At 51.7% G+C, this 15,572-nt stretch overlaps 1 protein-coding gene across 2 annotated transcripts; it reads left to right on the top strand.

Moving 5' to 3' along the window:
- The first annotated feature begins 431 nt into the window (after window positions 1-431).
- Window positions 432-13,640, top strand: LOC123631413 (cartilage intermediate layer protein). 2 transcript variants are annotated; one of them, XM_045541024.1, is made up of 9 exons: window positions 432-462; window positions 1,949-2,117; window positions 4,033-4,125; window positions 5,131-5,400; window positions 6,624-6,803; window positions 7,206-7,520; window positions 8,328-8,436; window positions 9,116-9,273; window positions 11,086-13,640. In XM_045541024.1, the coding sequence occupies exons 2-9, from the start codon at window positions 2,057-2,059 to the stop codon at window positions 13,386-13,388; spliced, it is 3,489 nt and encodes a 1,162-aa protein (XP_045396980.1). In that variant the 5' UTR covers window positions 432-462; window positions 1,949-2,056; the 3' UTR covers window positions 13,389-13,640. The 2 variants fall into 2 exon arrangements, with proteins under 2 accessions (XP_045396980.1, XP_045396987.1); XM_045541031.1 differs by lacking the exon at window positions 5,131-5,400.
- Window positions 13,641-15,572: the final 1,932 nt, after the last annotated feature.

Below are 15,572 nucleotides of genomic sequence, written 5' to 3'. Positions count from 1 at the left end.
GCCAAGGTCCTTTCTCTGCATGGGCAGGCCAGGGCCAGGGACTGCGGGGAGCCGCAAGCAAAGCCTGGTTTAGAGCACACCATCCTCTGAGCCATGAGACGCTGCCCCGATGCAGAAATCCCCTGGGCCCCTTCCAGGGCTGCTCCTAGCACCCACCGCACCTCCTGGCCCTGGTCTCTCTCTCTGGCCCGCGGAGCCCAGGCAGCTGCCCACCTGGCCCATCACCAGACCCTGCGGCATTTCCCCCTAAGGATCTGGACACAAAATCCTGGCCTCTGTGAGCTGCAAGGGATGTGGAGAGGTGGGAGGGAGAGGCTCATGCTCAGATCTGGTTTTGCTGCTGCTTCCCCTGGCTGGCTGCCACCGGCTGAGCCACCAGCTGTGCTATATAAGGCCGGAGGCAGGACTGCTAGAGAGGCAAAGACTGGGACCCCGAGCCAAGGAGTCCTGCTCAGAAAGCTGGTGAGCTCCTCTCCCATTCCTCTCACCCCCACCCTGCACCCCCTGGTGGGCTCAACCTCTCCCGAAATCCTCTGACCTCCCTTGAGCTCCCCTATTCCTTCTGCTGGCTTCTCCCACTGCGAAGTCTTCCTTTCTGCTCTGAAATTCTCTTTTTTCCCCCCTTGGCCCAAAGTTCTCTCCCTCCCCAACCTGAGCTCAGGAACCCCCACGTGGTCCCACTTAGAGCGCTATACCTCTGGGTGCCCTGCTTTTCCCAGCGGTCAGCCAGTCTGCTTTGTCTGCGAGTTCTGGGAGCGTGGGTTGGGGAGCCCAGCACCGGGGCATATGCTCAGGAAGCGGCTGAGAAACCTCCGCGGGCGGCCAGATGGGAAATGGTTTTTCCACAAGGTGTCTCAGGCCACCTTGGCCTCTCAGACAGCGCTGGAGCAGGCTCGGGCTGAGCACTGTGCTCCCTGCTCAGGAGCTGGGGTAGGACATGCAATCGCTGGAGACCTCTGGGGTCTCCCGTGACTCTGCTCTTGCATCTGAGAAACAGGTGGCAGTGGCGTTAGTGCTTTGAGAGCTGGGTGGTCTGCAATGTGGGATTGGTTTGTTCTTCCCCTGAGATATCCAAGTGTTCGGGGGTCTTTTTTCCCCAAAGAGGAGGAATCTTCCCTTTCCTACCACACCCCAGACTTTGGAGGCTGAAAGGAACCACTTTTGAATCTCCAGGAACTAATCAGATTTTGAGTAGGTCAGAGCTCTGGGGAAAGATAAAAATGTCCCGCTGAGCGGGAGCCTGGGCCACATGCCGCGCCCCGTGCTCCCTGTCCTGACCGACAGCCTTGCTTTCCTCTCCTCAGTCTGTAGCCCCCAACCCACGCTCAGTAGTCACCGGGGAGCCCCGGCCTCTGCTTTCCCTCAGCGGGCTCCTGGCTGCGTGACTCCCAGCCAGGCCCCAAACAAACAGGTCAGAAATGTGTTCCAGCTGTAGCCCGTGCACATCTGGGAATGTGTTCACGGAGGTGGTGTGTCTGAGGCATCTGGGCCCTCCAGTCTGCCTGCCCCACGAGGGGCCACTGGAGTTGGGGCCAGGGCTTTCACGGCCTTCGTATGTAGCTCCCCGTGCAAGAGTGTAAGCCCACCAAGGGGCACTAAAGCAAATGCCCCCCCAAGTCCAGGTCTTACAAGTGAGTCACCCAGAGGGTGCTAGGAGTGAGCCTGGCCCCTCCTCATGGACAAGGACCCTCCTCACCCCTATTCTCCCTGTGCCGCATCTCCGTGTGGGGCCCTGGAGGCTGGACCCAGGGTTGGAACCCAGGTGTGCTCCATTTGAACGCAGATTCCGAGTCTCTGTCCCTCCCAAGCTGTGAGGTTTCACAACTCACTCCTGCAAGGCTTTTATTCTGTCCATCTTTCCATCCTTGACAGGTCAAGAAATGTTTCTGCTCAAGCCATAGGAGGTGACCCAGAAATGTGGAACCTGACAAGCTTTATTTCTTTTCAGGTCACTGGATCTGAGAAATTTCCCAGGGGACCACATTCCAGAGACAGCCGACTCTGTGGAGCACCCTCACCCACCTCCTGCCACGTTCCCTCGGGGTCTGGCGGAAAGATGGTGGGGACCAAGGCCTGGGTGTTCTCCTTCCTGGTCCTGGAAGTCACATCTGTGCTGGGTATAGGCTAAGTATCTGGTCACTCCCGCTTGCCACAGTGAAGTCATGTCTGGTCTTGGACTAAACTATGCATCTGCCTTAAGACACAGCAATGGCCTTAAGACCTGAGGCCAGTTTATGGATTTATTCCTAATTTCTACCCTGCTTGTTTTGCCCCAGAACTTGAGATAGTTCCTGATATTAAAATGCACAGGACAGAAACTTTTAAATGATGAAAAGGAAAGCAGTCATTCAGGAGGAGAAAAAAGATAAGAGGGTTACTGCCCCTGAGGACCAAATGTAGCTCCGAGATTTTGCTAGCAGCCAAAGCAAAAGAGAATCACAGGGGATCACTGAGTTCTCAGAAGCCTGTTTGGGGTTTGGGCTGTTTTTAGTTTTATGAAAATTCTTCTGACCTAAAGCTCAATTTCATTTAGACCCTGCAGCCAAATTTCACAGACACACCAGAACCCCTTCTGGTCTCCTTGCCCTCTGGCCACATCCTCTGGTAGCACTGAGCCCTGGAAGGAACAGGTAGAAAGAATTTGTCTGGTGGAGCTGCTGACTTCCCGAGGCATCTAAGCATCAGAGCTCCCAGCACTACTCTGCGTGCTCTCTCCCACCTCCCCTTCCTCTCCTGATTCCTAACCACAAACTCAGGTAAAGCAAAAAACTCTCAAAACCCTCTTTTAAAGCTGTACGCCTGCAGGATTTGTGACCACAGATGCGGGAACAAAGGCTGTCTCAGCCTCCAGCCAGCTTCTGTGTGTGCCCGCCTCCTGCCTTGCTCTCTCCACCCTGACAGCTGCTGTTTGTGAAAATGATTAACATTCAAGCGTCTGAGGGGAAATTAGATTAGGTTGATTAAAAGAGCTCCTATCACCCCAATTAAGCAGCACAGAGAATTGTGATTTGGCTGCTGGCATGAGAGCCAACTGCCTATCAAAGCGTTTGCAGCTCCCTGCTCTCCTTTCTCCTTCCCAGCCTGGAGCCCCCAACTCAGCCTCAAAGGGGTAGGGCTGGCACTGCCTGTGGCCTGAGGACCCTGTGCCCACCCTCAGGTACCCCTTGCCAGCCTGGTGTCAGAAAATTGAGGACCATGGTCCCGGTTAGGCCGTATGAGTCTTATGGGAGAGAGTGGACTCCCAAAGTGAAACTTTGACAAGGGAAGGGAAATGGCCATCTATTGTGCCAGACATTGAGCTAAAAGCAGTTTCTAACTCTTACTCATCATACACTACGTGCTAGGCATTGTTCTAAGTGGACTTTATGAATGAGCTCACTTAATCCCCACAGTCCTCTGAGGCGGGAACTATTATTACCCTTATTTTATGATGAGAGAACATGGGGTCAGATGGGCTAAGCAGTTTAGGGTCACAGAGTTAGGAAGCGGCAGGGCCTCAGGAGCCCACACTCTCAATGTGCATGTACTTCAGAGATGTTCATGTTTTATCTCATGGAATCCTCATGCCAACTGAATCGCCCTGTGAGGTGGGAATTAATATCTCCATTTTACGAAAGAGGAAAATAAAGGTCTATTTTGCCAAGGATAGGTCCAGACGCCAAAGCAGGAGCCTCAGCCCACTGGCTGGTCAGCAGCATCCGATGATCCACTTCTAGAACAACAGTGAAAAGGGAACTACCATTCACTGAGCATGTACTACATGCCAGGTCATTTGCATTCATTACCACCCTGAATCACGCAGCAGGACCCTATGGTGTGGTGATTATTAATGCATCCCTATTTTATGGGGAAACAGGCTCACAGGAATAAAGCTTTTCTGAGGTTGCACAGCAGTAAGTAACAGAGTGGAATTTGAACCCACGCCTAGGGCTCATGCACCATCCACCACATCATACTGCTTCCCTGCGTCTTAAGAAACCCCTGTAACTTTGAGTCCTGGCTTCTCACTTGGTTGCTTCTTTTGCCCCTCAGGGAGGCAGAGGATACTCACCCACTCGGTAAGAAGAGTCCTGCCTGGGAGGAGGACCTCCAGCATCTTTGCCAAGCCTGCTGACACCCTGGAGAGTGAGTTGTGGCTGGATCAGGGACGGGTGGAGAGGGGGAGTATTTATTGAACTTGCTAAGTGAATCTCTGAAGCCAGGGCATGATGTCAAGGTTCCATGGAAACCCACTTTTATTAGGCATTTGGCCAGAGTGACGAAGCTTCCTGATATATTCCAAGAATGCTGTGGAGCTTGCTGGGGCCAGAGTGCAGACTGGTGGGGAGGGAGGGGGAGATGAGGCTGGAGGGTGGGGGTGGTGCTGGCTCACCAGCGCCCTGAATGCCTGGCTAAGGGATTTTTTTTTTTTTTTTTTTTGAGACAGAGTCTCACTCTGTTGCCCAGGCTAAAGTGCCTTGGCGTCAGCCTAGCTCACAGCAACCTCAAACCCCTGGGCTCAAGTGGTCCTCCTGCCTCAGGCTCCCAAGTAGCTCGGATTACAGGCATGTGTCACCACGCCTGGCTAATATTTCTATTTTTAGTAGAAACGGGGTCTAGCTTTTGCTCAGGCTGATCTCAAACTCCTGACCTCAGTGATCTTTCTGCCTTGGCCTCCCAGAGTGCTAGGATTACAGGTGTGAGCCACCACACCCAGTCCTCAGGCTGGTCTTGAACTCCTGACCTCAAGAGATCCTCCTGCCTCAGCTTCCCAGAGTGCTAGGATTAGAAGCATGAGCCACCGCTCGGCCTGGCTAAGGGATTTTAAAACTGGGAAGTGGTGTGGTCCAAGCTGCATGGAGAAAGCTCACCCTGAATGGCAGGGAAGAGTAGGGAGGGGCTTGAGGGGGAGCCTTGAGGCAGAGATAAGGCAGGAAGTAACTGACATGGTTCAGCCAAGCTGATGAGAGCTTGGGTGGAGGCCCCGGCAGCGTAGGGTGCTGAGGGCATTGGAGAGAGAAATATGACAGGGCTTGAGGCTGACGGGTGTAGGAGAGAGGTATCAGGGATGACTCCCAGGGGTTGTGCAGGAAAGGAGCACTGGAGCTCACCTGGGGCACAGCTACTTCCCAACCTGGCCCTGTGTCTCAGATCCTGGCGAGTGGACAACATGGTTCAACGTCGACCACCCAGGCGGGCAGGGCGACTATGAGCGGCTTGACGCTATTCGCTTCTACTATGGGGATCGCGTATGTGCCCGTCCCCTGTGGCTAGAGGCTCGGACCACTGACTGGACGCCTGCAGGCAGCACTGGCCAGGTGGTCCATAGCAGTCCTCGTGAGGGCTTCTGGTGCCTCAACAGCGAGCAGCGGCCCGGCCAGAACTGCTCCAATTACACCGTGCGCTTCCTCTGCCCACCAGGTGAGCCTGAACAGCCCCAGCCCCGACCTCCCACCAGCCTCTGCTCGGGGTGCGGCCAGGACCTGCCTCTGACCATAGGAACTCCGGACATCACACACATACATGCGCGTCAACTCTCTAATAATAACCAAGTCTTGTCATGAGTGCCAGAACCTTCCCAGTAGTGATCTGTGTTTATGGGTACACTCCGTTCGACCCATTTATTGAACGCAAGTGGCACCGTGCTGAGGACCACAGACAGGCTCTGGAGTCGGGCTGCTTGGGTTTGAATCCCAAGCCCACCATATGAACTGTGTCCCCTGGACAAATCGTCTGAAGTTCCCTTAGCCTCAGGTTTCTCACACGTAAAGCAGGGATGACACTAAATCTGCATAGGGGTTTTTGAGAGCGTTAAATGAGATAATGAATGTAGCGAGCTTAACCAGGGAAATGTTCACTGAGTATTCATTTCTAGCATCGTTCCTATGTGCCAGCTACTGCGCTAGTTATCCACAGTATTCAACCTTTACCACTGACCTTTGAGGGACCTCCATCTCGACAAGTTACTTGAGGTTCAGAGAAGTTAAGTAATTTCTCATGATTCCACAGCTGGTAAGTGCATAGCTGGGGTTTGAATCAAGTCTGTATGTGCAGAGTCCACGCTCTTTACATCCCCTGCCCAGCCGGATAACACAGGTGTTGGGGGGGCCCGGCCTGCTCACTTCTTGGATGGGCACCCTCCCCCTTGGGGTTCCACCAGTGCAAACAGCCTGATTCCGCAGGCCCAGGCACCAGCGGTGGTCATCTGGAATGGGAGCCCAGGCCGGTCTGGGTGAGGTATGAAGCCCCCATTCTTGCAGTCCCTGCAGCTCCCAGGCCCCGACTTCCCAAGGATCCCTCCCACAGAGGCTCGTGCTGTTTCCACATGGGTGAAGAAGAAAGAAGGTGCTATTTGTGCACATCTGAGGACAGCATATCAAAGTCCCAGTGCTTGGCCAACAAGCCCCTCTCAAGGCTACCCCTTGCCCGTATGGTTTCTTCGCGCAAATTAGAGACACCACTTTCTCAAGACTTTTGACTTCCATCTCTTGGAAAAAAATCATTGCAGTAAATACAAATATCAATGACATCTATGACATAAGCTGAGGCCCTGTCTCTCCTCACCAGGGAAGAAACAGTGTCAGAGTCAGATTTCCTGACAGTCCCCTTGGGAGGGAAGTCAGACTGCTGATCCCACTTTGCAGGGTCCCTGCGCGGAGACTCAGAGCGCATCTGGAGCCCGTGGTCTCTCTGGAGCAAGTGCTCAGCTGCCTGTGGTCACACTGGGGTCCAGACCCGCACGCGCACCTGCTTGGCGGAGACAGTGTCGCTGTGCACTGAGGCCACTGAGGAGGGTCAGCTCTGCGTGAGCCCAGCCTGTACAGGTACCACCCTCCCTTCTGGCACTGGGCAGGTTATGGGGGTGTGGCTGAAGCAGCCTAGAGGGACGGATTACACGGTTAGTCTGAGACTGACAGATTCCTTCATTCACTCACCAAGGATTAACTGAGCATATATTATGTGCTCTAATGGGGGATATACAGGATAATGTAGGAACATGGGGCAGGGTGAATTATCATAGCTTAGGAGAATCCAGGAAAGCTCCCTAGAGGAGATATCCTGAGCTAAGACTTAAGGATGATTAGAAGTTAGTCATGCAGGCTGATAAGGAAGGGTAGCAAAGGCCAAGGACGAGGGGAAGTATATGTGAGTCTACAGGCCAGGGTGTGGCTGAAGGAGGGCCAGAATCCGTACACACCCTGCTGATGTGGTCCCTTGTTCCACAGCCTGTGACCTGACCTGCCCCATGGGCCAGGTGAATGCTGACTGTGATGCCTGCATGTGCCAGGACTTTATTCTTCATGGGGCTGTCTCCCTCCCTGGAGGTGCCCCAGCCTCGGGGGCCACTGTCTACCTGTTGACCAAGATGCCTAAGCTGCTGACCAAGACAGACAGTGGTGGGAGGTTCCGAGTCCCTGGCTTGTGCCCTGATGGCAAAAGCATCCTGAAAATCACAAAGACCAAGTTTGCCCCCATTGTACTCACAATGCCCAAGACTAGCCTGAAGACAGCCACCATCAATGCAGAGTTCGTGAGAGCAGGTAACTAAGTTCTCTGGGGTAGGGCTGGTGAGGAGGTCCAGACTTTTAAATAAGGGCATTATGGTGCTAAAGGCTGGCTTCTCAGCTTACTCAGAGTTAAACCCAAAATCCTTACCATGGCCCACATGGCCCTATATTATCTAGTCCCCCATTACTTCTCTGCTCTCCTCTCCTATTGCTCCTCCAACACCAAATCACTTTACTCCAGCCACAGTGGGCTCCTATCTGTTCCTTAATGCACAGGCACACTCCTGCCTCAGGGCTTTTGCACTTGCTATATATATATTCTGTTTAGAGTGTTCTTGCCCCAGATATTGGCATGACTTGCTCCCTCAAATGGATGAGCTCCTCCCTGGCCATCTTATCTAAAACAGTCAATTACAATACAGTGTGCGGTTTGGAGGTCACAGAGAGAGAGGCTTGGGGAGTTCAGAAATGGTGCAAATTGGCTAGAAAGTTCTGCTAGGGGCAGCAGAACATAAATATTGCACTATTCAAAGCAGCCAGTTCTGTTCCAATGGTAGTGCTTAGGAATCTTAGCTGGCACAAGGTTTGCTTGGTTCTCCACTGTCCCACCCAGATGTGACTTGACAGGGCATGGGAGCAGATTCCAGGCTGAGGGTGTGGAGGGGGTGGATTCCACTCTGGGCCAGGTCCCTTAGGTCTTAGGACCATTAGAGATGGGCTGAGGGTGGAGGTAAAGCCATATAATTTTAATACCATCAAAGACCCTAAGGGAGCAAAGCTATGTAGAACCTGTCACAAAACAAAACAAAACAAAACACCATTTCTTATCTTCTGTCCCAGAGGCTCCATACGTGGTGAAGAACCCCGAGACAAAAGCACGGAAAGCTGGGCAGAGCGTATCCCTGTGCTGTAAGGCCACGGGGAAGCCCAGTCCAGACAAGTATTTCTGGTGCGTATGCTGCCAGCTCGCCTTCCCAATTCCCCCCTTGGAAACCAAAGCTTTCTTGCATTAGAACCTGGATTTAATAAAAACAATAGCCAATAGAATAAAGTTACAAGTAAGGCACTGGTACAGGGCCCAGATGTTGGGACTTACAAGTGGGAGCTGGCAGGGTTGGGGCTACCCAGACAACCAGCAAGCCCTCTCATTGTACCACAAACCTGGGGTCCCCCAGAGCCTCTCTGGTCTTAGGGTCCTGATTTGCATATCCTCAGGACACAGAACAAGGTTCCTCAGCCTTGCTTCCCCCAACAGAGGCAAACAAGGTCACAATCCCTAACGGCTGTGAGTCCTTTGCCCTTCACAGACGTTTTACAGCCACTCTCTTATTTGACCCTCCCAACAATCCTGTGAGGTCAGCTAGAGGTCATTGCTCCCATTTTGTAGACCAAAAAGTTGAGGCTCAGAGAGGCGAGATGATTTGTCCAAGCATCTCCAGCCAGGTAGGTGGTGGGGCTGGGACTTAGAACCAAGTTCCTCGACTCCCAGGGAATTAGTGCTCTTGGGTGAGCAGAGTCAAAGGTGATACTGGCATCTGTAGGAACCCATCTGCCATCTGTTTCCCTGGCTGCTTGCTCCTGGCACTGTCCCACTGCCCATTCAGGCTCCACCCCTCCATCCCTTGCAGGTATCACAATGACACATTGCTGGATCCCTCCCTCTACAAGCATGAGAGCAAGCTGGTACTGAGGAACCTGCAGCGGGACCAGGCTGGGGAGTACTTTTGCAAGGCCCAGAGTGACGCTGGAGCTGTGAAGTCCCGGGTTGCCAAGCTGACTGTCATAGGTAAGCCTGCTGTGTCCCTGGGGGTCCTGGGCCAGCAACAGTGAGCATAACCGGGCAGTAAAAGCTTGGGCTTTTCTGTGCTGTGCACAGTGCCATGCCCTCTGGGACACAAAGATGGCACAGAGCCAAATCCTGCCATCACAGAGCCATCATTTTAGGCGGCGGTGAAGAAATGTAAATAAGAGACAAGTAAAGATAGAAAAATGTAGCTAAAACAGGATAAAAGGCAGTGGACTCTTTTTTTTCCTCCCCCATCCCCCGCCCTGCCCTGTGGATTCTCAGTAGATGACAGCGAGATCCCTTCCAGGTGGAAGTGACCACGGTTGGCTGCTAGCGGGAGCAGCTTTCCAGCTGGGGCTTAAATAATGGTTCTCAGCCTTGGCTGCCCATTAGCACCACGTGCTAAGTTTTGAAAAATACTGATGCCTCAGTCTTATCCCAGAGAGTCTGATTTAATTGGTCTGAGAGGTGGCCTGAGCATGCACAGTTTAAAAGCTCTCCAGGTGATTCTGTGGTCTTAAAGAACCCCTGGTCTTAAAGAATGGGGAGGGATTGTGTGTGGAAGTGGGGGTGTTCCAGATTGAGGGGCCAGCATGGGCAAAGGTACAGAAGTGGGGAACCCAGGGGGCTTTAAAGAGAGGTGACCCAGAGTTTGCTTCAAGAAGAAAACTGGAGGGGGAGAGATTTGAGGCCAAAGACCAATCAGGAGCCTGTCCTTGAAAAATGAGGGGGAAGGAAGATATTTTAGTAATTGGTCTAAACAAAACAAAAGGCAGAGGAAGAGGGAATTTATCGGAAGGATCCTGGAATATTTCCCAGGCTCAAAGAAAATTGGAGCAAGAAACGGACCTCAGGTCAGATAGGACACAGGGCACTCTGGACCTCGGCAGGGAGACATGGAGCCCCTCAGCAGTGGGTCCCAACCCACCACACCAACCCCTGTGTTACAGTTATTTTTAATACTGTTTATTACTCTGAAGTCAAATTTATAGATAATAACCACATATAATTTCCAAATTTATATGCACATGGTCCTAACTATAACATAAAGGAGAAATTTTTAAAACTTTAATACAAAATAGTGTGTATTTCCATATCTAAATGCTTTGGCACAATGATACAAGAAGACAAACCAAGAGGTCAGACACTTGTACTTAAATCCAGAGTCACTATAAATGTGACAGCTACAAACGCTGATGGATCCAGAGGTATCATTTTGGCATTTACAGTCTTTGGGTAATGCAGCAGGGACGTGATTTTCCTGAGATGAGGAACAATCATTATTGTTCCAAGCTAAATAAAGTACAGTCTTGGCTCAATTTATATGATAGTTGCATTCTTGAAACATTCAGTATACGGTTAAAACCATGTAAAAATTATTAGGCTCTGATTATTTTAAATAAGTTTTCTACTGACATGACTGTCTGGTGGGATGTGTGAAAGTTATTCAGGATGCAGAATAAGCAGAACAGTGCCAGGCATTCAGGACATAGAGCATCAATGACCCCTGCCCACAATATGCCAGTAGCACCCCAAATTTTGTTGATAACCCAAAATACCCTCAAATTTTCAAGACCCCTCCATTGAGGAAAACCTACTACTTTAGTGGTCTTAGCAACCAAGTTTTGTTCCCCCATATAAAATGTGATTAGTAATAGCTGTTCCATCTCCCTCAGAGAGTTCTGTGAGAATCAGGGTTATGGATATAAAATTCTTTGAAAACCACAGGGCACTGCAGAGAGGTGAAGTTGAGGTACCCTCCGTGTGGGATGTAAACTTACATCTTAACAGCCACACCATTTCCCTCCACAGCACCCAGTGAGGCTCCTTGCAACCCAACCCCTGAAAGCTACCTTATCCGGCTGCCCCACGATTGCTTCCAGAATGCCACCAACTCCTTCTACTATGACGTGGGCCACTGCCCTGTCAAGATCTGTGCAGGGAAGCAGGATAACGGAATCAGGTGCCGGGATGCCGTGGAGAACTGCTGTGGCATCTCCAGAACAGAGGAGAGGGAGATCCAGTGCAGTGGCTACACACTGCCCACCAAGGTGGCCACGCAGTGCAGCTGCCAGCGGTGCACGGAGACCCGGAGCATCGTGCGGGGCCGCGTCAGTGCTGCTGACAATGGGGAACCCATGCGCTTTGGCCATGTGTACATGGGGAACAGCCGTGTGAGCATGACTGGCTACAAGGGCACTTTCACCCTCCATGTCCCCCAGGACACCGAGAGGCTGGTGCTCACATTTGTGGACAGGCTGCAGAAGTTCGTCAATACCACCAAAGTTCTGCCCTTCAACAAGAAGGGGAGTGCAGTGTTCCATGAAATCAAGATGCTTCGGCGGAAAGAGCCCATCACTTTGGAGGCTATGGAGACAAACATTATCCCCCTGGGGGAGGTGGTTGGTGAAGACCCCGTGGCCGAACTGGAGATCCCATCCAGGAGCTTCTACAGGCAGAATGGGGAGCCCTACACAGGAAAAGTAAAGGCCAGCGTGACCTTCCTGGATCCCCGGAATATTTCCACAGCCACAGCTGCCCAGAGTGACTTTAACTTCATCAATGATGAAGGAGACACCTTCCCCCTTCGGACATACGGCATGTTCTCTGTGGACTTCACAGATGAGGTCACCTCAGAGCCACTTAATGCTGGCAAGGTAAAGGTGCACCTCGACTCGACCCAGGTCAAGATGCCAGAGCACGTACCCGCAATGAAACTCTGGTCACTCAACCCAGACACGGGGCTGTGGGAGGAAGAAGGTGATTTCAAATTTGAGAGCCAAAGGAGGAACAAAAGGGAAGAGAGAACCTTCCTGGTGGGCAACATGGAGATCCGTGAGAGGAGGCTCTTTAACCTGGATGTCCCTGAAAACAGGAGGTGCTTTATCAAGGTGAGGGCATACCGCAGCGAGAGGTTCTTGCCCAGTGAGCAGATCCAGGGCGTTGTGGTCTCCGTGATCAACCTGGAGCCCAGAGCTGGCTTTTCTTCCAACCCTAGGGCCTGGGGCCGCTTTGACAGTGTCCTCACAGGCCCCAATGGGGCCTGCGTGCCTGCCTTCTGTGATGACCAGTCCCCTGATGCCTACTCCGCCTATGTCTTGGCAAGCCTGGCTGGGGAGGAATTGCAAGCAGTGGAGTCTTCTCCTAAATTCAACCCAAATGCAATTGGCGTCCCTCAGCCCTACCTCAACAAGCTCAAGTACCGGCGGACAGACCATGAGGACCCACGGGTTAAAAAGACAGCTTTCCAGATCAGCATGGCCAAGCCAAGGCCCAATTCAGCTGAAGAGAGCAATGGGCCCATTTATGCCTTTGAGGACCTCCGGGCATGCGAAGAGGCACCACCCAGTGCGGCCCACTTCCGGTTCTACCAGATTGAGGGGGATCGGTATGACTACAACACAGTCCCTTTTAATGAAGATGACCCCATGAGCTGGACGGAAGACTACCTGGCATGGTGGCCTAAGCCGATGGAGTTCAGGGCCTGCTACATCAAGGTGAAGATCGTGGGACCCCTGGAGGTGAATGTGAGATCCCGCAACATGGGGGGCACCCACCGGCGGACAGTGGGGCAGCTGTACGGAATCCGGGATGTGAGGAGCACCCGGGACAGGGACCAGCCCAATGTCTCAGCTGCCTGTCTAGAGTTCAAGTGCAGTGGGATGCTTTATGACCAGGACCGCGTGGACCGCACACTGGTGAAGGTCATCCCCCAGGGCAGCTGCCATCGAGCCAGTGTGAATCCCATGCTGCATGAGTACCTGGTCAACCACCTACCGCTGGCAGTCAACAATGACAGCAGCGAGTACACCATGCTGGCACCCCTGGACCCCCTGGGCCACAACTATGGCATCTACACCGTCACTGACCAGGACCCTCGCACGGCCAAGGAGATTGCACTTGGCCGGTGCTTTGATGGCACATCTGATGGCTCCTCCAGAGTCATGAAGAGCAACGTGGGAGTGGCCCTTACCTTTAACTGCGTAGAGAGGCAGGTGGGTCGCCAGAGTGCTTTCCAGTACCTTCAAAGCACCCCGGCCCGGACCCCCGCTGCAGGTACTGTCCAAGGAAGAATGTCCTCAAGGAGGCAGCAGCGGGCAAGCAGGGGTGGCTAGCGCCAGCACAGATGGATGGCCTGAGATCTCCTGGAGTTACTCAACAGCCTCTGGGCAACTAAGTTTTGTGGTACTTCCTACTCTTCTCCTCCCACCTCACGTGACAGCCATTGTGAGACTGATGCACAAACTGTCCCTCGGTTAATTTAAGCACATCTGTTTTGGTGCAATATGCTTGTTTCTTTATGCCTTTACTGTCTTTGTCCCATGATACTTACTGGCCCAAAAATGTCAAAATAAAGCCCCTTTGTGCTGTTCTTTAAAAGAAACACAAGAAATTGGCCACTGGTAAAACTCTGCAGCCTTGATCGTTCTTTGTGTAATGCCATTAACACAAATGTACTTCCTTTTATTTTAGCATGGTTTTGCTCACCTCCACAATAATGATAATCCGATGCTGAAGACCAAATAACTAATATAAAGCATTCGTCTTGGCTTTGCTCCACAGGACGTAAGCCAAGGCCTCAGTCACAGTTCATACATATAAATGGTGGTGAAATAAATAAAATACAATTTTTACTTGAAATGTAAATAACTTATTTATTTCTTTGCTGAATTTGGAACTCTAGTGCACATTCAAAGTTAAGCTATTGAATACAGGGTAAACATCTTTCCTCTACTAAGTCTGGAAAGAACATCTCCTGGTATCCATAATTATACTAGGTTGCTAATTGTATTGTTAATAGTTTGTTTCCCCTTGCATTTGCTTTTGTTCTTATGAGAAGCCTAGTGTAGCTGAGGGCAGATGTCAATAAATGCACATTCTATAATTTGATTCTGAGGCCACTGTCCTGTCTTTTAGCCATTAAAGTGAGCCAGCTGCTCAGAGGGGCAGAGGGGACTCTGGAAAGCGTCACAGTGGTGTGAGTCCTGGCCCCCCTAAGTTACAGGGCAGGGCAACTAGGCACACACTCCAGTGGTCAAGTTTGTTCTCATGGATCATATTTTCCATTTGTAGAGAAGAGCAGAGATTCCTGGAGTTGTGAGCATGTTCTGGGCTCCTGAGCAATACTAAAAAACATGTCCCAATTTTTTTTTCTTTCTTTCCAGTACCATGGAGCTTATACAATGGCTTGGCCAAGGACCTGACGAGCTGGCGAAGTGGTCCTTGGCTCCCCCCAGCAGTTTGTTGCCTTCTCCAGCTGGGCTGGCTGACCTCACTCAGAAATCATGGGCTTTCTCTTTTTCTTCTTCTTTTTAAAACTCTTCTAAAGACGCTTGGCTTTTCCAGACACCAGATCTCTGTTATATGTAACAGCTCATGTCCCTGGAGTAAAACAACTGGTCCAAATGGACAGGGTTTTGTTTTTGGAAAAGGTATTTGGTTTAAAATAGTAAATCAGAGGCCAGTGGGTTGTGCCAGAGCGATCTCAGAGGCATCAACAGGGTGGTGGGGTGTGGGTTTGGGTAAGATTCACTCACTCCCCCATCCCAACTCCTCCATGATCTATCAGGAAAGAGGCCCAGGGGACTGGGAGAGGAGAGGGCATTGTTTACAATCAGAACAAAAAACTTTCCCTGACCCCCTGGCCAGCCCAGTGCAGCTCCGTGAGCCACCTCTGGCCTGGGCTCGATTTGTACTCTTGGATCAGCATCTGCCCAGCTTCTGGGAGTTCGGTTTGTAATCAATTAGAAATTTCTCTGGCTGAGTATCACATCCCATGACCACGGAGAAAGCAAGCGTATACAAGACCAAGGCCTAGTGGCCTTGTGATTGCGATTTGACCCACTTCCAGACTTCACTTCTGTCCCACTCCTCCCAGGGAGCAGCTCTCACTGCTTGGGAAGGCTTGACTGCCCCTGCCTACGGGTCAGTGTACAGCTATCTGCAGCACAGACGCCCCAGCTGCTTCAACCTGACCACCAGTTTCCTTTAAACTTATAGGGAAGTGGTGCTGGGGAAGGTGGGCTGACTGGGCCTCCACCCTGTGCCCTTCCCTTGCTGTTCTCAGTTGAGGGCCTGAATAAATGGACTCCAGCAGGCAGCAGCTGGGACCAGACTCTTTTCTTCACTCACCAAACATTTGTTGAGTGCTTAATGCCAGGCCATGTATGCAAGTAGACAGGCCTTTATGAGATAGTGTAAAATGTGCTGCATGTGGTGACATCAGACTTGGAGGGGGTGGTGGTCAGAGGAGGCTTTTTAGAGGAGGTGACATCTAATTTGAAGTCTGAGTGATAGCT

Source organism: Lemur catta, chromosome 1 (assembly GCF_020740605.2).
Source record: "Lemur catta isolate mLemCat1 chromosome 1, mLemCat1.pri, whole genome shotgun sequence".
Classification (NCBI taxonomy): domain Eukaryota; kingdom Metazoa; phylum Chordata; class Mammalia; order Primates; family Lemuridae; genus Lemur; species Lemur catta.
This window is presented reverse-complemented; position numbering and strand designations above follow the sequence as displayed.